Source organism: Primulina huaijiensis, chromosome 8 (assembly GCF_012295235.1).
Source record: "Primulina huaijiensis isolate GDHJ02 chromosome 8, ASM1229523v2, whole genome shotgun sequence".
Lineage (NCBI taxonomy): Eukaryota > Viridiplantae > Streptophyta > Magnoliopsida > Lamiales > Gesneriaceae > Primulina > Primulina huaijiensis.
Genome location: NC_133313.1, coordinates 716118 through 736134, shown reverse-complemented (window position 1 = coordinate 736134; position 20017 = coordinate 716118). Strand labels below are relative to the sequence as shown.

The window sequence follows — 20017 nt, the reverse complement described above, 5'->3', positions numbered from 1 at the left end:
ATAAAGGCACAATAATTTATAAAATCAAATGTATATGCTTTCAAAAATAATTTAAAATCAAATAAAAGCTAAAGGATTTATATATTAATATATAAATTTATCATTAGAGGTAATATTCTACTAAAAATTTTGGATTTACTAGATGGTAATTTTCATTTAAAAAAAATATTGTTTGTAAATATTCCCAATTTTTAAAATTATAATTTTTATATAAATCTATACTATTATATTAAGTGTGAGGACATGATAATAACTACCTAGAGAGGACACCAAATTTTTCTTCCAATTTTACCTTTATATGATATTAATATTATATTTTTGTTTTTTGTTAAATTTCAACACATACTTTTATTTTTATTTCAACAATTCAAATATCAATTTAGTCCATCCATAATTTGTCGAATTTCACTTTAGTCCATCGATAATAAAAAAAAGATTGTACACACACGTATCGCGTGTGCATAGTAACTAGTATATAATTATTAAAAGATTCAAATTTGAAAATGTGAAACCACTTTTGCGGTCAAGATGGATTACCTGAAAACATAAATGCGAAGGGTGTGAATGCATGAAACGACAATGTGTGAAAACGGAAAACTTTCAAATTTTTATGAAAAAGGAGTTGCGTGAATGCAACAATAATATTATTAAATATTCAAAATAAAAATAAAAATAAAAATAAGAGAAAATAACTAATATTATAAATAAAAATAAATAAATTGATTTTATAATAGTTTTACAATAAAAATAATTTATTTACATATAAGAATTGATTCTATATTAATTAAAAAATATTCTTTTGAAAAACATACTATACACAAACATTAGGTATGCTTTATTTACTAGTATTATTATATGCTATGTTATGCAAAAAACTCAACACAGAACTTTTTGTTTCTCTAGGTGTGTGTTTGGTACAAGTGATGAGATAAATAAATGATTGATTATGCTATAGATAACAAGATTGATATATTATTAATCAAACATTATGTGATACTATTAAAATTTTTTGGTTCAACATTTTTAATATGTGATTAGCTTTTAAATATTAATAAATTTACTATTATACCTTTGTTAAGTTTACTTATTTGTTGTATACATCTGGAAGCAATACATAATATTAGATAATAATAATAATGTTAATAATAAATATATTAAGAATATTTGAATTAATAAGTGTAAATATCATAAAATTAAATATAATAAAAATTCAAATATTATTGATAAGCATAACCAACATTAAAATTTAGTTTTTATTNAATTTTTTGGTTCAACATTTTTAATATGTGATTAGCTTTTAAATATTAATAAATTTACTATTATACCTTTGTTAAGTTTACTTATTTGTTGTATACATCTGGAAGCAATACATAATATTAGATAATAATAATAATGTTAATAATAAATATATTAAGAATATTTGAATTAATAAGTGTAAATATCATAAAATTAAATATAATAAAAATTCAAATATTATTGATAAGCATAACCAACATTAAAATTTAGTTTTTATTATTTTATTAAAATATATACAATTAAATTATTTTTTCAAAATAAAAATATATCTTTATATTTTTTAAAATTTAAATCAAATTAAATAATAATGATATATATTAAATATCAGGATCGACATCTAACGTACAACACTCTAAAATAAATTTTTTATTCAATAAATAACTTAACACTCTAAGAAATAATAGGAGAAAAATGTAATTTATTGAGTTTTGATAGTGTATCCCACTTAATTTGTTAGATTAATAATAAAAAAGTTATCCACAAATCAAAATGATTATTAAAAATCTTAAAATTTTAACCAAACATTGGATAAGTGTTTGACTATTAATCTATCCTTACTTAATCCATTCAACCAAACACATCCTAAGAATATAGAGAAAGAGAGACGAGCTCTGCTCGAATTCAAGCAAGAACTTGTGGATGAATTTAATGTTCTTTCATAATTGGGAATTGAAGAAAACATAAGAGAATTTTGTAATAGAGGGGTTGGATGTAGTAACATGACAGGGCCTGTGACTAGTCTCCACCTTAATGAAGAAAATGAAATGCATTGGGAGGTGATCTTAGTAATGCTCTGATCGGCTTGCGACATTTGATCAGCTTGGACCTCAGTACCAATGATTTTTCAGATAACGAAATCCCCGAATTCATCGGTTCCCTTGATAAGTTGCGGTATCTCGATCATAGTTTTTGTTCGTTGATGGGGGAAGTTCCTAGTCAGCTAGGAGATCTTACAAACTAGAGGACTATGTACCATGTTTTACTTGTACAAATAAACTCCTATTGAATTGAATGATATCATATTCGATGATAATAATCCACACGTGGGAAAAATTTACTAAAATGAAGCAAAAATGGTTTGAGATGAACATGATAAGCGAATTGACCTACAGAAATTCAAATTTTAGACGAACAATCATCGGTTAGGAAGAATTTTCAAATATTTGGCTGTCAAGAAACCATTTGAGAGAAACATAAATCCAGCAATTCATCAAATGGAATCCTTGAATCGTCTTGGGATTTTAGCTTTCCCGCTTTCCTTGACTTGTCACACAACAAATTTTCAGGTAAAGTTCCATCTGATACACAACTTCAAATAAATTAATCTGAAATTTTTCAAAAAAATTAATTAATGAAACAATATATAACTGTAAATCTTAGACATATTTTTTTGCTAAAAAAAGTAAAATGTATGTTTTCTTCATCCAAAATCCCAGATGATGGTAATAAAACTCGTTGTTTCTAGTAATTGTTCGATACGTTGCATAAATCAAATTGAATGGCAAACAAAATGGTTGGTGGCTGCATGTAGCATTATTGATGGAATTAAATGTACAACTGTATTCGGTGAAATTAAATGCACAAGAAATAAAACTCCTTCGCTTCACTTCAAAACATCCCAACGAAACTTTTCAGCATCGTAAATTAGAGAACCAAAAAAAAGAGTTTTTTTTCTTGAGTGTAAAGGTTTCTTGAATGAGTTAGATAAAATATTTTCTCCTTTATATTCCGGATTAAGATTGTGAGAGATTGAGTATTTTGTATACACTTATAATATTTCTTTCAATAAAGATTTGCAATAACTTTGTGCACGTAGTTTATATTGGGTGAACTACGTAAATCTGTGTTCTTGCTGATTGTTTTATTCAGCGAGTTTTGGTACTATATTATCATCATGATCGCCATCGCTTTGGCGTAACCCCCAACAACTAGTATCAGAGCCTTGTTGTAAAATTTCTTATAATTCCGAGTATACTCGGTGGTTGCAGTTTTGTCTGATCTTCCACATCAGAAAAGAATTTTTGAGATTTTTTGCTAAGGTTAGAGAAGCGATGACCAAAATTGATGGATCAGGACCTCGAATCAACAAGTTCGACGAAACAGATTTTCGTTATGGTGGTTACAAATTAAAGATTATGTGCATAGCAAGAAGTTACACCAACCTATATCAGGAAAGGATACGTAAAAGATGGAGAATAATGACTGGGATCTTCTTTACCGTCATACGTTAGGTGTAATACGATTGACCTTAACGAAATACGTGACACATAACGTTGCGGAGGCAAAAAAACACTGAGGAGATAATGCCCATTTTATTGGACATGTACGAGACGCTATCAACAAAAAATAAAGTACATCTCATGAAAATGTTATTCAACTTGAAAATGAGAGAAAATGCTTCTATTGCTAAATACATCAATGAGTTCAACACGATTTTTTCTCAGCTAAAATCGATTCAAATTAATTTTGATGATGAGATTCATGCACTTATACTTTTGGCGTCTTTACCAAATGTTTGGGAACCAATCCAGGTAGTAGTTAGCAACTCTGTTGGAAAAGAAAGCCACAATTCAATGATGTCAGAGATCAAATTCTTGCTGAAAAAGTTTGGATGATGGATTCTGGTAAAGGAACATCATCGAGATCTGCTCTAAATATCGAGAACAGAGATAGAGGCAGAAGTAACAAAAAGAGTTCAAATCGATGGCGTGATAGATCCAAGTCAAGAAATGGAAAAGACAAAAACACATTTGAAAAGAATCTAAAGTACTTGAGCTGTAGTGAGACTGGTCACTTTGAAAAAGATCTGCTCATCAACAAGGAACAATGCTAATGCTGTTACTGAGGAGGTACATGATGTTCTATTATTATCCATGGAAAGTTCGGTTAATTATTGGGTTATGGACTCGAGAGCTTCATTTTATACAACTGATAATCGTGATGTATTCGGTAATTATATTGATGACAATTACGGAAAAGTTTTCTGACATATGGAAACCTTTGGAAATAGTTGGTATAGGTGATATCTGTATGAAGATGTCAAATGGATCTGTCTGAAAAATCAACAAATTCAGACATGTACCAAAATTGACACATAGTATAATATTAGTGGGACAACTCGATGACAAATGCCATAATGTGAACTCTGGCGATGGTTCCTGGAAAGTGAACAAAGGAGCCATGATTGTTTCTCGAGGAAAGAAAACTGGACTACTTTATATTACTTCTACTTGTAGAGATACAGTAGCAGTTGTGGATGCTGGAGCTAATTCAAGTTTATGACATTATAAACTTCGGCATATAAGTGAAAAAGAACAGATATGCTTGTATCAAATGGAAAGCTACAGGAATTAAAGATCGCTGAATACAAGTTATGTGAAAGCTGTATATTTGGAAAGCAGAAAAAGTGAGTTTTTCAAAAAACGATAGAAAACTGAAAGTAGCAAAGTTGGAATTGGTTTATGCTGATGTATGGGGACCATTTCCTGTGACATACCTTGGAGTCACAAGATATTATGTCACATTTATCGATGACTCAAGCAGAAAAGTTTGAGTTTATTTTTTGAAAAATAAATCTGATGTTTATGAGACCTTTAAAAGGTAGAAAGTTGTCGTTGAGAATGAGACCAACTTTAAGGTGAAGTGTTTACAACGGTCTGATAATTGAAGTAGACATGAAAATGATGAGTTCAAGAAATATTGTTCACAGAACGGGATCATGATGAAGAAATCCATTTCTGATATACCTCAACAGAATGGTATAACTGAAATGATGAACATAACCCTGAATGAACACGTTAGGAGCATGAGATTGCACTCTGGATTACGAAAATTATTCTAGGCTAATGTTATTAACACTACAGCATATATGATCAACATAGGACCTTTGGTACAACTTGAATACAGAATACTCGAAGAGGTATGGAGCGGTAAAGAAGTTAACATTTCATCTAGCAGAACAAAGCTTATTCCAAAAATTTAAAAAATGTTTCTTTATTGGTTATGGAGATAATGACGGCTAAAATCGGAATATCATTCAGAGTAAAAATGTAATCTTCAATGAGCAAGTATTGTATAGAGACAAGTCAAGCATTGGAGTTCGAGATGAATGTCCTGAAGTCAAGAAGACTGATGAAGTGCCATTGACCGATATTATTGTTAATGAATCGAAATGCAGTAACCACGAAGATGAAAAAGTAACTGTACAAGATGATGACCAACAAACTCCGGTGGTTGAACTCAGGAGATCTTCGATAACAATTAGACCATCTGAAAGATAGTACCCCGCACTTCACTATATTTTTCCTATAGACGAAAGTGAACCGAAGACCTATGAAGAGACAATGAAAAATGATGTTTCAACCAAGTGAGATTTATCCATGGAAGATGAGATTGAATTCATTGTCATTCCACCAAACATGGGAGTTGACAGAACTTCCATGAGGCAAAAAGGCATTACATAACAAGTGGGTGTACCGGGTAAAAGAAGATTAACTTGGCAAGTGGAAAGGCAAAACATAACAAATGAGTGTACCAATTAACAAATGGGTGTACCAGTTAACCATTATCAGGATTGTACTCGAATTAGTGGCAAAAGAAGATTTACAGTTGGAGCTATTAGATGTAAAGACGATGTTTGTTCGTGGTAACCTAGATGAAGAAATTTATATGAAGCAGCCACAAAGCTCTTTAGTACGAGGAATAGAGAAATTGGTGTGCAAACTTCAGAAGAGATTGTACGATCTCAAACAAACTCCACGACAGTGGTACAAGAAGATTGATGTATTCATGATTGATAATGGTTTCCTGAGGTGTCAGGCTGATCATTGTTGTTATGAGAAGAAGCTTAATGATTCTTATATCATTCTACTACTATATGTAGATGATATGTTGATAACAAGAGGTTGTCCGGACGAGATTGATAAACTCAAGAAATAATTATAAAAAGAATTTGCTATGAAGGATATGATTGTTGCAAAGCAAATCCTTGAAATGAAGATCTTAAAAGATCAGGTGAATAAAATCTTGAAGTTATCTCATAAAGAGTACGTGAAAAAAGTGATTAGCAGATTTAATATGAATGAAGTTATACCTATCAGTAATATTCTTAAAGAGAACTGATAACTGAATGTTCGTCTAATCTTTGAAGGTCAAAACCAGAAGCATATAAAATAGTTATTTAGCAAATAACTGGGGGTATGAACTCGTAAAAAATGAAAATTTTAATCTACTTCCACAAACATTAGGGGGTATGAACTCGTAAAAAATGAAAATTTTAATCTACTTCCACAAACATTAGGAATCAAATTTGAACGATAGGAAATTTGAGTTTGATTTCGTTAATTTTTGGAACCAAAAAAATTAACATTTTCTACATCTGTCAGTTACTATTTTTATTTTTTTGATGATATAAACTAATTGTTTTCTGGCTCCATCCCCATGTATCCATCACACTCTCGGCATCTTTCTTTTGACCACGTCAACATCTTAATTAATTACACTGTCATATATATAATTCAACATGTTTTGGAGTGAAGACTGAAGGGTCAAATGAATGGGAACGCCATGAAAAAGCAAAGCTTTTATGAAAGTTGAAGAAGAATTTATTATCTTCAATATCAATATTCAACATATGAAGAATTCCAACAGTTGAAACTAGTGAGATAGTAAAGCACTTGCCAACAAACTCCACCACTAGAAAAATGCAACCGCCATCTAATTGCAATATACAGAATAGATATAAATCAATGACAGCCAATTTTGCCATTAACTCTCTGCCAATCTGACAAAAATTCACGAGCCAAAAGTCTACCTTGCCTTAAATATTTGACAAACTATTGGAAATAAAATTTTCTCCTCGTATAAATTCAATTCAATGTAGAAAGTTAAGACAAGATCGCAGAAATGGATTATGAAAAGCGCAACACCAGATTGTTGTCTGCCTTTCTAGTTCTTGTTTCCATATGTATTTTGAAAGGTGGCCGGAGTGCAGAAGTAATTAGGTGTAAAGAAACAGATAGACAAGCTCTTCTCAAATTCAAGAAAGGACTTGTTGATGAGTATGATGTTCTTTCGTCGTGGGGAAGTGAAGAAAGCAAGAGAGAATGTTGCAAGTGGAGAGGGGTCGGATGTAGCAACAAGACTGGCCATGTAATAAGTCTGCACCTTAATGAAGAAATTCTCGACCGATGGCATGCATTGGGAGGTAATCTTAGTGATGCTCTGGTCGACTTGCGTCATTTGATCAGCTTGGACCTCAGTACCAATGATTTTTCTGATAACGAAATCCCCGAATTCATCGGTTCCCTCGATAAGTTGCGATATCTCAATCTTAGTTATTGTTCACTGAAAGGGAAAGTTCCTGGTCAGCTGGGAAATCTTACCAATTTGAGGGCACTCGACCTTGGAAACAATTATGGCGGGTTGATGATCCAGAACTTGGATTGGCTCTCTAATCTTTCTTCTTTGTTCCACCTTGATCTTAGCAGTTCAAGTTTTACGGAAGGTTTGAAAACTGTTGTCTTCCAGAAAATACTGATAATCAAATCTTTGAAGGAACTATATTTAGGAGGGTGTAGTTTCCCCAACGATACATCTTCTGTAGATGCATATGTGAACTCTACTTTTGCATCTCTCTCTGTTCTTGATCTATCAGGTTTGAGTCTCACTTCATTGGCCTTCCACTGGTTATTTAACATCAGTAAGAGTTTGCTTAGCATTGATCTATCTAGTAACGAATTAAATGGTTCCATTCCTGATGAGTTCGGGCAGAAACTTGTTTCTCTCGAGAATCTTGATCTATCATACAACGAATTTGAAGGTGGAATTCCGAAATCATTTTGGAATTTAAAAGGTTTGAAAAAATTACATCTATCCAGCAATAACTTGACGGGATCCCTTCCTGATTTTGTGGGGACGATGGTGCCGTTGGAGATTTTAGATCTGTCTGACAACCGAATTACGGGTTCGGTGCCTGAAAGTTTTTGGAAAGCTTCCAAACTTGAAGTTTTGTATGCTTCTAATAATTCATTAGAAGGTACAATATCTGAATCACATCTCTCCAAACTTCACAACTTAAAAAAGTTGGATTTGAACTACAATTCGTTGGTATTCAACTTGACCCCCGATTGGGATCCTCCTTTCCAATTGGAATTCTTAAAGCTAGCTTCTTGCAAGATGGGACCACGTTTCCCGATTTGGGTTCGAACACAAAGTAAAGTTTCCCAGCTTGATCTCTCTAGCGCTAATATTTCAGATGAGTTACCTGAATGGTTTTGGGATTCTCTTCCTAGGCTAGAATTCTTGAATCTCTCTCATAACCAGATTAGTGGCAGACTTCCTGATTTATCATCCAAATTATCTGGTCATCCTTTGCTAGATTTAAGTTTTAATGAATTTGCAGGTCTCATACCATCGTTTCACCCCAATACCACGTGTTTGTATCTCTCCAATAACAACTTTTTTGGATCATTATCATTCTTGTGCAAGTCCAAATATGATGAGCTCGGCTTACTCGATTTTTCAAACAACCGGTTGTCAGGACAAATTCCTAACTGTTGGGAGAACACGGCCGTGGGCATTCTCGACTTGTCGAACAATAATTTTTCTGGTGAAATTCCAGATACTTTGGGCTATGCATTACTAATGACTCTGCACTTGTTCAACAATAGCTTATCTGGTGAATTGCCGTCCAGTTTAAAAAATAGTGGGTTATTGGAAGTTCTTGATGTTGGAAGTAACATGTTAACAGGAAATATCCCGGCATGGATTGGAACAAATCTTGCAAGCTTGGTGATTCTCAATATTCGAGGCAATAATTTTTTTGGAAGTATTCCTCCAGAACTATGTTATCTTACACAAATTCAAATCTTAGACCTCTCCAGGAATAATCTATCAGGAAGAATCCCCCTCCATTGCTTCAAAAATTTCACTAATTTTGTTCAGAAAAGTAGCACAACACCGTACGGTGTATTGGCTTCAGGTTATTCTTATCCAATAGTTTACAACGTGGTGGACAAGGTAGTTGTTCAATGGAAAGGGCGTGTGTTTGAGTACAGTAAAACACTTTATCTTCTTACACTCATAGATCTCTCTAGCAACAGAATCGAGGGAAATATTCCTAAGGAGATTTTCCAGATGGAGGGATTGGTTTCTTTGAATCTATCAAGAAACCATTTGAAAGGAAATATAGATCAAGCAATTCATCAAATGGAGTCGTTGGAATGCCTAGATGTGTCCAGAAACCAACTCTCGGGGGAGATTCCTACGGGCCTTGGGACTTTACCTTTCTTGGCTTTTCTCAACTTGTCAAACAACAATTTTTCAGGCAAAATTCCATCTGGAACACAACTTCAGGGCTTCAATGCATCATTATATGCCGGAAATATCGGACTATGTGGCCCCCCTCTACCAATGTGCCCTGAGGATTACCCTGATCCTTTGTCCGGTCATAATAGCGACGAGAACGATGATGATGCCTTCATGAAGCAATCTTTCTTAAAGGAGTTTTACATAACTATTGTCTTGGGTTTCATTGTTGGATTCTGGGGAATTATTGGTACTCTGCTACTTCGTAAATCGTGGAGATATGCTTATTTTAGTTTCTTTGACAGGATCATATGTACATGAGAAGGTTAAGGTAGTTTATTTTAGCATGATTGTATCTCCTTTCACTACATATGTTGAGGCATGCCTTGTTTTAATTTCTTAAAATTTCTTTTTGCTGTCAGTTTATTTTTCCTTACGTTAGAATTTTAATGGTCGTCAGGATCAGTTTATTAATGTTGAAAGCTTTAAATTTGGATGAAATTTATACTTGACATCACCATCCAGAAGAGGCATTGTCATTATAGTACCACTCTCCACGTGATGCATGAGCTGAAACCTGGAAGAAATTCTTCGTTGCATGTCCTTTCCATCTGATCTTGCAACCACTTCAGCCGTAAGTCATCTCTCTTGATCGTTAAAAATAACTCTCTGACAACAGGTTTCAAAAACAACCGTGTTGCATACATCCACAAACTAGACATACAATCTAAAGCCTCCTTGCAGTGTTCGATAGCGTACTATCCCACTCTGTCAGTTGACACGCGAGATGATTGTGATTCAATCTCTATTGTATTAACCCTCCGCTCTAGACACCTCACAATATTTTCTGCAGTTGATGCTTTCTTTTGCTTTTTATGACTGATGGGAGTAGAAAACGGGTTGCTTCTGAGGTTGTTTCTTCTAGATGAACCACTCTCATTTTTTGGTTTGCTGTGTGTTAGTTGTATGGTAGATGTCATGTCTATTAACCTCACAAGAATGTGTATTAATATCATCTTCGGGCTCATCTTGTAAGTGTGGTGGCATAATCCAGAGCTTGATGCCTACACACTGTTCCCTGTAGCTACAACATCTGAAAATAATAAATCTTGATCATGTACTAGCAAAGGTCCTCGCTCTCTGAATTTGGCAGCTTCAGGATGTGCCTAATAAAAACATAAAATACGTAAGCATGTGTTAAAATAAATAAGTGCTAAAACAGTGAAATATATCACAAAAGTGCCATCCTTTTTAAACTCACTTGTATCTTTCATTGCCACCACTCAGGAGTAGCATCCACGGTTCACTTTTCCTGGTTCCAAATTAGCCCAGTCTCTCCTCTCAATAATGTTTTCCAAATACTTCATTCTTTCTTCAAGCTATCCTAACAATTTTTTTATCGTATCTTTGAATATTTACGATTACGAATCAAATTTTCCCAGCCAATCTTGTTAAAATGAGTACCAGGCCTAACTTAAACACACCACTTTGAAATTATCTTTTTCATGTGTGACCTCATTTATTTTTCATAACTTAAAATACAAATAAATTTATTTTATTCATGTACGTATTTCAGACTTAGAAATAATATGAAAATCTATCAAACATATCTCAACTCTAAGCTTATATTATTCATATCAATTCATTGTCCCATAAGCCAAGACATCTGGTGCATGGCTGGGCCACTTTGTAAATAGACAAGAATTAAATTAATCAAGCCCCTAAAACTCATGCAACACAAGTGAGTAGCAACAATCATGTAAAAGCAGTGGCAATAGACAGGAAAATGGAGACTGACAGGATTAAACTTTAGTGCAGTGAGCAGATAAGAATATAAAGTTGGACTTGACTGTAAGAAAATAATGGGTAGTTCTTACGCCAAAGAGAAGCGCAACCCAAGTGAAAAGGCGGTGGAAATTTTGAAAAACAAAGTGATGCTTATCCAAGGGGGGATCAAAGAAACAACGAGCATTCGGTAGATCTAAAACTAAGTAAACATAGACAAAACATAAACACACAAAAAGATAAAGAAAAGAAAAAGCTCAATTAGAAAGATCCCTCTCGGCACCCCCCTAAATTTGTCATCTATATCTATGTCTATATATATTATTACATGTAGAAGTGTAGATCATGGACTTTGTTCTCTAATTATGAAAAGATAAAAACATCATCGTTATCAATACAAATCTAAAAACTCAATAAGGATATATATATGTAAAATTGTAACGAATGCTAATGAATTATCACTATGATATATATTGAGTGTAGTAATTTATAGCAACTCTTATATTAATTTTCTAAAATAATCCATATTTATATTATCTTTAAATATTTTATCATTTTAATTTTCTCTCAACATATTTTTTTATGATTTTAATGTAATTTTATAATTATATTTTTGGTACAATTTCTAATTAAATAATAAATTATAGTATCATAATAAGATATATGAAAAAAATTAACTATATATACAATAGTAGAATAATATGATAATATGAAGTTTAATACTAACATATTTTATGGTTTTTTTAACAAAGAATTGAAAATAAATAGTTTAATAAATTATTTAGGAGAAATTTACATCAACAATTATTATGTTAATATATTAATAATCTCATATAAAAATATAAATATCTTAGAAGAATTCAGAGAGTTTAGTTGTGATAAGGAATTTAAAGATTTTAATAACATTTAAAAAAAATTATACATCAGACAAATTTATAAATTTAAAACACAAATTTTAGTAATATTTGAATCATTTACTAAGATTGTTTAAGATTTGACATTAAGGGTCTAAAAGTAAACTCGACATTGGTTCTCAAGAACTGTGGAACCAGAATCAAAACTAAAATATTTTCTTGGTTTCAGTTCCAAAATCAGCTCTCATAATATATAAATTTTAAAGCATAATTGTTAAACAATTAACTTCATTGTCTCACATGTTTTATAACTATTTTATTTGATGTTAAAAAATGGATCATAGTAGCATTTTTTTAAAAAAAATTATATATCAAACAAATTTATAAATTCAGTACGAAAAATTTGGTAGTATGAGATGTTTTGATTTAAAATTTTCAATTTATATATATATATATATATTTAAAATTATTTATGGAATTTTAAGAAAATAAAAAATAAAAAACAAAAAATTTACATTCAAGTAAGTTACAAAAATATTGCATATAAATTGACTTGCGACAACTCTAAAACTTTAAAAGCAATTGATTCCAAATATTTAATACTACGATCTATTTGATATAAAAAAATTGAATCATCGAAAACAAATAGTTTAAAATTTCCAATGAATAAAATATATTTATAAAAATTAAAATATGGTGCATGCATAATTTAAAATAATATAAATACATCATGTTTGATTTTTACGTGTACTATTAAATTTTCGGGACGTTACATTTAATGTATGAAAAAAGATAATAATAAGCAACTAAAAGACACATAAGTTATTTATTACAATAAAACAATATATGACATAATCATTACAATAAATATAATTATAATGATTATCGAGTAACATTTATCAAAATATTGGAGATTTTACATATGATATTTTAATATCTTTATTTAATTATTTTGAAATCAAACAAACTAATTCAACAAATAAAAAATAGCATTTTTTAATGAAAGTTTATTTATTTGATTATATTTAAAATTTTAATGGTGAAAATCATACCAATAGTTTAAAATTTGTATTTAATAATTATTGTATGAGTTTATTTGATATTTACCATAAATCTTATATGAATATGTATTTCATTATATATGTTAATTTATTTATTATTTTAGGATTGTATTTAACTAGAACTCAATAGTAATCAATGTTACTATACAAAAGATCGATTCTGATATAAAATTAATTATTTTTAAAAACAAAAGTAAAAAAAAGTATATGTTATATTTTACTATCAATATTATTAATTCATTAGTTTTGATATTGTTTTGATGAGTTAGTCATGAAGATTTTAAATTAATAATTATTTGTTCTTATTGTGCTTCATTTATGTAAATTATGATTTATGTATTGTTAAAATCCATAATTTGGTTGATTTTTAGGTTATTCTTAATTAATTTATCATATAATATAAAAAGAGATTAAGTCAAGATAAATAACAAAATGATTCAAATTATTTTCTAGAAAATTAAATTTTTATTATATAATCGATATTTCCGTGCATCACACGTGATTCATGCTGCTAAACATAAATAACCACAAAAAGGAAAAAAAAATACTAATATAGAAAGAGTTAAAAACCTGAAACTCAAAAAAGTCGTGATAACTGCAAAATTTAACATGAAAGTTGAATACAATATAACTTTACCTCTAAGAAACTCATAGATCTAAAACTAAGAAAACTAAGATATACATGTATAATATTCTACCATTTCAACTTTCTAATTCCAAAAGTAAGATGGAAAAATTATAGATTTGATGTAAAAGTTTACTCAATCAAAATAATAAAAGGCTATTGTGGAATATCATAAGTTTTTTAAGGATACAAATCAAGAAAACTAACTTAATTATAGTTAGTTTGTCCGAGGCTCTAATCATTGGCAACTCCGGAGAACAACATGTTACCATTGGATTGGCATATTCTTTTGCACAATCCAAGTATATAATGTTGATCAGAGGAGTGGGAAGAAGAAGTTTGATCATCCTGAATTCTATAGAAAAAATCGAAGGAGAAAAGCGAGTGAAATCCTCTCAAACTTCAATACTGTTTTCTAAAAATGTACAGTAGAGAACAAGAGTGAACTGGAGCGATCATGCTTTGTATCTTCGAGATTTTTTAGTAGTTTTGATCAGATGCTTAAACTTGTCACAAGTTCAAGACAATATCTATTTGATGTGATTCGTCGTCGACATAATTTTTTTTTCGATTTTCATATTATTTAATTCTTGATACATAGATAGCTTTGACAACTTAGTATTTACAACTTCGATTTAATGAATAAAAATCGCATAGTTTTCACAATTTAAAGCTGAATTAATGCTGAGAAGTTACTTTAGAAATGGGGAAGAGCATCGGCCTGTCGTGTTGTGTGGGCAAATGTTTATCTGGAATTTGACGAACATTACCTTTCTTTTGACTTCATCAACACCTTAATTAATTACAAGCATTTAAAGCATATAATTCAAGATTTTTTTGGCTGTTATTAGTTGATTAATACCGATTGATCGAAGGGCTATTACGATGATGAATTTGCAACTAAACTTTGGATTAATTGAAGAACTCAAATTGGAAATCTCCAGCCACCATCTAGAAGGTCCACTTCTTCAACGGTATGTGCAGCTATTGTTGATTCTCCAATGGCTGTCATCTTCCATTCACACCCGTTAACATGTGCAGAATATCTTCTATAAATAGAGGCTTTAGCTCGTTGTTCAAATTATCTCATTCCCAGTTGAGGAATCCTAATCCCAAGTAGAGGAGAGCCTTGAGAGTGCTGTGAGGATCTGAGAGTTTTTATTTCTTTCTGTAAATTAAATCTATGAATTGAATAGATTGATTTTTTCTCTCAAATTAGTTTGATCTTTGATAGTTTAATTCCCAACATTAATTACTAAATTATTTCTTTATATAATAATATATATATTTTTAGTTTGAAAGATATTTTTTTATAAATTGCTGTGAAATCATTAATATTTCTATAATTTATAACCGATTGACTATAGAAAAATTCTTAAAAGTGGGAATACTCCATTCAAAGATAATTTTGGAAATTGTATATTATACAGGTATTATATAGTTACAAATTTGCATTATTGTTGTATTAGAAAATCCATTTCCAGGTCAAATGATCAAGGTCAAGTCTTAGAGCTTGGCTAAGAGAAACTGGCTGCCCCGCGTTGCCATCAGACAAAGGGTGGCTGACTTGGCCCACCATGAGTCGCGGGTTATGTAGACCGACCTCCCAAAAACAATTGCAAAGAAGAAAATCCATACATAAGCCATCATAATAAAATATAAATATTAATATAGGTATCATATAGATATCAATTTTTCATTAAACTTGTATTAAAAAGTCCTATTCCAAGTCAAATGATCAAAAGGTTGAGTCTTTAAATATGGCCAAAATATTTAGGGAAAATAGTATTTTTAGTCTCCTACTTTGTTCAATTTTTTGTTTTGGTCTACCAAGTTATCAATGCTTGATTTTGGTATACTAACTTTTGATTTTTGGATATTTTGGCTCGATGCTAATTGACATCAGAAAATACTAACGTGACACTGAAAAATGCTGATGTAACATCAAAAAATGCTGACCTGATATAGAAAATTGCTTACTTGTAAGATGACAAATCAACAATTGGACCAAAATAGTCGAAAATTAAAAGTTAGTATATCAAAACTAAATTTTGAAAATTTAATGTAACAAAACCCAACATGTTAATTAATAGACTAAAAAAATAATTTTCCCACCTATTTGTTACCGGTTGCGCAACATGGCCCAATATATATCTCCGATCCAATGTTAGAGGGTGTGTGAACTAATTTGAATTAATAGCATATTAGAATTTTCTTAGTTTCAATAATTGAAGTGATTTATGAAGAATTCCATCATTCTATAAATTCTTTGTAATATGGTACTTAAAAACCAACCTTGAAATTCATAAAATACCAAGAGAAATGGATAATAAAAAACGTAATGCTAAATCATGGTCGATCTTTCTCGTTCTTGTTTCAATGTATATTTTGAAAGGTGGGAATGGAGAAGTGATTAGGTGTATAGAGAAAGAGAGAAAAGCTCTTCTCAAATTCAAGCAAGAACTTGACGATAGTTTTAATGTTCTCTCATCATGGGGAAGTGAGGAAAGCCAAAAAGAATGTTGCAAATGGAGAGGTGTTGTATGCTGCAATATGACTGGGCATGTGATCAGTCTCCACCTTAATAGTGAAACTCTCTACCCATATTTTTCCCCATTGACAGGTAATCTTTGTAATTCTCTATTCGAGTTACATCATTTGATCAGTTTGGACCTGAGTTCCAATGAATTTACTGGTAAAATACCTGAATCCATTGGTTCGCTCGACAAGTTACAGCATCTCAATCTTAGTTCAACTTCTTTTTCTGGGAATGTGCCAAGTCAGTTGGGATATCTTACAAACTTGAGAACACTTGACCTCGGACATAATAATGGGTTGGTGATCCAGAACCTTGATTGGCTCTCTAAGCTTTCTTCTTTGTTTCTTCTTGATTTAAGCGGTTCAAATGTTACTGAAAATATCGAGATCATTATGTTCCAAAAAATACTGGTAATCTCTTCATTGAAAGAATTATATCTAGGAGGATGTAATTTCCCGAACCACACATCTCCTATAGATGTCTCTGTGAATCCTACTTCTGCATCTCTTCGTGCTATTGATCTATCAGGTATTGGGCTGACTTCCTCGACCTTCCAAGTGTTATTTAACACTGGCAGGATCCCTGTCACTGGTAATCTTCATTCGTCTCAAACATCATGTATGAATTTTAGTTGTTTGAGCAAATTATATCTATCCGATAATCATTTAAAAGGAGACATCTTCGAATTCGTTGGAGCAATGATGTCACTAGAGGTTCTGGACCTGTCTCACAATAATATTACAGGTTTACTGCCAGAAAGTGTTGGGCGACTTTCAAAACTTGAACTTTTTGATGTTTCTTTTAATTTGTTAGAAGGCTCAATATCCGAATCCCATCTCTCCGAACTCCATCACTTGAAGAAACTTGACCTGTCTTACAATTCACTGGTCTTGAACTTGACCACAGAGTGGATTCCTCCTTTCCAACTGGATTTTTTAGATCTAGCTTATTGTAGCATGGGACCTCGTTTCCCGATATGGGTTCAAACTCAGAGTGAAGTTTCTTATCTTGATCTCTCTAGTGCAAATATTTCAGATGAATTACCTGAAAGATTTTGGGATTCGTTTCCAAGATTAACGTTCTTAAATCTCTCTCACAACCAAATTAGCGGCAGACTTCCTGATTTATCATCAAAATTATTTGGTTATCCTACTCTAGATTTGAGTTTCAATATATTTTCAGGTCTCGTGCCATCATTTAACCCAAATACTTCGAATTTGTATCTCTCCAATAATAGATTTTTTGGACCCATTTCATTTTTGTCCAAGTCCAACTACGACGTGCTGGGTTTACTGGACCTCTCAAACAATCAGTTGTCAGGGCAGATTCCAAGTTCTTTGGAGAACACGATGTTGACATTTCTCGACTTATCCAACAATTATTTTTCTGGAAAAATTCCAAACTCATTATGCTCCGAATCAACGCTTGTTACTCTCCACCTACGCAACAATAACTTGTCGGGTGAATTGCCTGATAATTTGAAGAATTGTCTTTTGTTTGTTCTTGATGTTGGAGGTAACAATTTAACAGGAAATATCCCTGCATGGATAGGAACCCAACTTCAGGCGTTGAGAATTCTTAGTATTCGGGGAAATAGTTTTTTTGGAAGCATCCCTCGAGAAATATGTAATCTTCGACAAATCCAAATCTTAGACCTCTCTCAGAATAACCTATCGGGAAGAATCCCTCTCCATTGCTTCAAAAATTTCGATAATTTCATTCAGAATAATATGAACAGGCGGTCCTTTATGGTAGAAGGGATCAACATTTACCTGGATGATGTATTTGTTCAGTGGAAAGGACAACACTTAGAGTATGAGGGCAGTAAACCATTCTATCTTCCCACTTTAATAGATCTTTCTTGCAATAAGATAGAGGGAAATATTCCTATAGAGATTTTTCAGATGGAGGGATTAGTCTATTTGAATTTGTCAAGAAACCATTTAAGAGGCGGTATAAATCCAACAATTCAACAAATGGAAGCCTTGGAATGTCTTGATCTCTCTGGAAACCAACTCTCCGGCGAGATTCCTGCCAGCCTTGGGGCTTTACCTTTCCTGGAAATTCTGGACTTGTCAAACAACAATTTTTCAGGTGAAATTCCATCCGGCATCCAACTTCAGGGCTTCAACGCATCTACATATGCAGGAAATATTGGACTATGCGGATCCCCTCTCCCAACTTGCCCCGGCAATGAGCCCCCTCCGTCCGGTCATCATGGAAAACTTGACGATGGCGATGGCGGCTTCACTAACCAATCTCTTATACAGGAGTTTTACATAACCATAGTCTTGGGTTTCATTGTTGGATTCTGGGGTGTTATTGGTACTTTGCTAGTAAAGAAATCGTGGAGATTTGCATATTTTAATTTCTTTGACCGGATCCATGATTATGTGTGCTTGAAAGCAGCTCTATACTGGAGAAGATTGAGGTATTTTCACTTTGCATCACTTTGTCTCACATTAGAATTTTATTTGCCATCAATTAATTAAGCACGCTTATAGTCCATATCAACATATATCATTCATTGTCTTTTGTTTCAGACTTCAACATCTGCACAATATTCAGACATGATCCAGATTGTTTTCGTGGCGGCGAATCTCTAGTGTTGAAGAATTAAGTCCACATGAAAAGCTAAATATTATTCATGTCCAAAGAGACTCTCGTGAGTTCATTGGTCTCGAAGAATATTGGAATACACAAGATTGACAAGATGAATAAATAGTTGATCTTTCTTTTGGCATATTCATTAATATTAGCTAATTTATCCGAATGAAATGACTTAAAATGAAACTGGGACAAAAAAAAATTCTCTATTCAATTCGACTTTGATTGTTGACTGTAAAGGAAATCTTCAAATTGACAGATAGTCTTCAAAACCACACATCCTACTCTCTCGATATATGCTTCTTCTTTTCAACAAGTCCATGAAAAACTAGGCGGTGACTGAAGCTGCTATGACTAAAAAATTGGGGGGTTTTTTTTTTTTTTTTTAAATTTATTTCATATACATTTTCATTAGGATATCACTTATATTCAAGTCTAATCACTCTATTTAGGCGAAAAAATGACCAAAATAGCCAAATATGAAAAGATAATGTATCGAAACCAAAATTCGAACAAAATAATATTAATCATTGAATAAATTATGTTATATACAAGCACGAAAGATTGCTAAAAAATCTCTCATGAAAAACAATGATCTACTCATGTTTTCAAACCTTGAGCCAATATATCTATATGTTTTTAAATTTTGAACACAAGTATGTTTTGCTATACGTGTTTTAAGAATATATCTGCTCAAGATTTGAAAAATCTGAATTTTGTTAGATTTTTTTGTAAAAATTGACAATAATTACCACCGTCATTCCGTGAATTGTTGATAGAACCGAAGATTAACCTTCACATACGACTCTCTCCGGTCTCCATGAACCATGGGTCCACAGTCCACTCCCATAAATTTCTTTCTGCGTCAACGCCTAGTCTTCCACTTACGAGCCAAATGTCTCTCCCAGTCAATTTTCTAGCGTTTCTATCACTATCACCTCCA

General features: G+C 31.9%; 2 protein-coding genes across 2 annotated transcripts; both read left to right on the top strand.

Moving 5' to 3' along the window:
• Positions 1 to 7053: 7053 nt before the first annotated feature.
• On the top strand, positions 7054 to 9998 carry LOC140983102 (receptor-like protein EIX2). The gene has a single exon (XM_073450016.1). The coding sequence runs from the start codon at positions 7201 to 7203 to the stop codon at positions 9922 to 9924; it is 2724 nt and encodes a 907-aa protein (XP_073306117.1). The 5' UTR covers positions 7054 to 7200; the 3' UTR covers positions 9925 to 9998.
• A 6128-nt stretch (positions 9999 to 16126) lies between these two features.
• On the top strand, positions 16127 to 19182 carry LOC140983577 (receptor-like protein EIX1). Its single transcript, XM_073450668.1, has 2 exons — positions 16127 to 18898; positions 19011 to 19182. The coding sequence occupies exons 1-2, from the start codon at positions 16251 to 16253 to the stop codon at positions 19039 to 19041; spliced, it is 2679 nt and encodes an 892-aa protein (XP_073306769.1). The 5' UTR covers positions 16127 to 16250; the 3' UTR covers positions 19042 to 19182.
• The last annotated feature ends 835 nt before the right edge of the window (positions 19183 to 20017 follow it).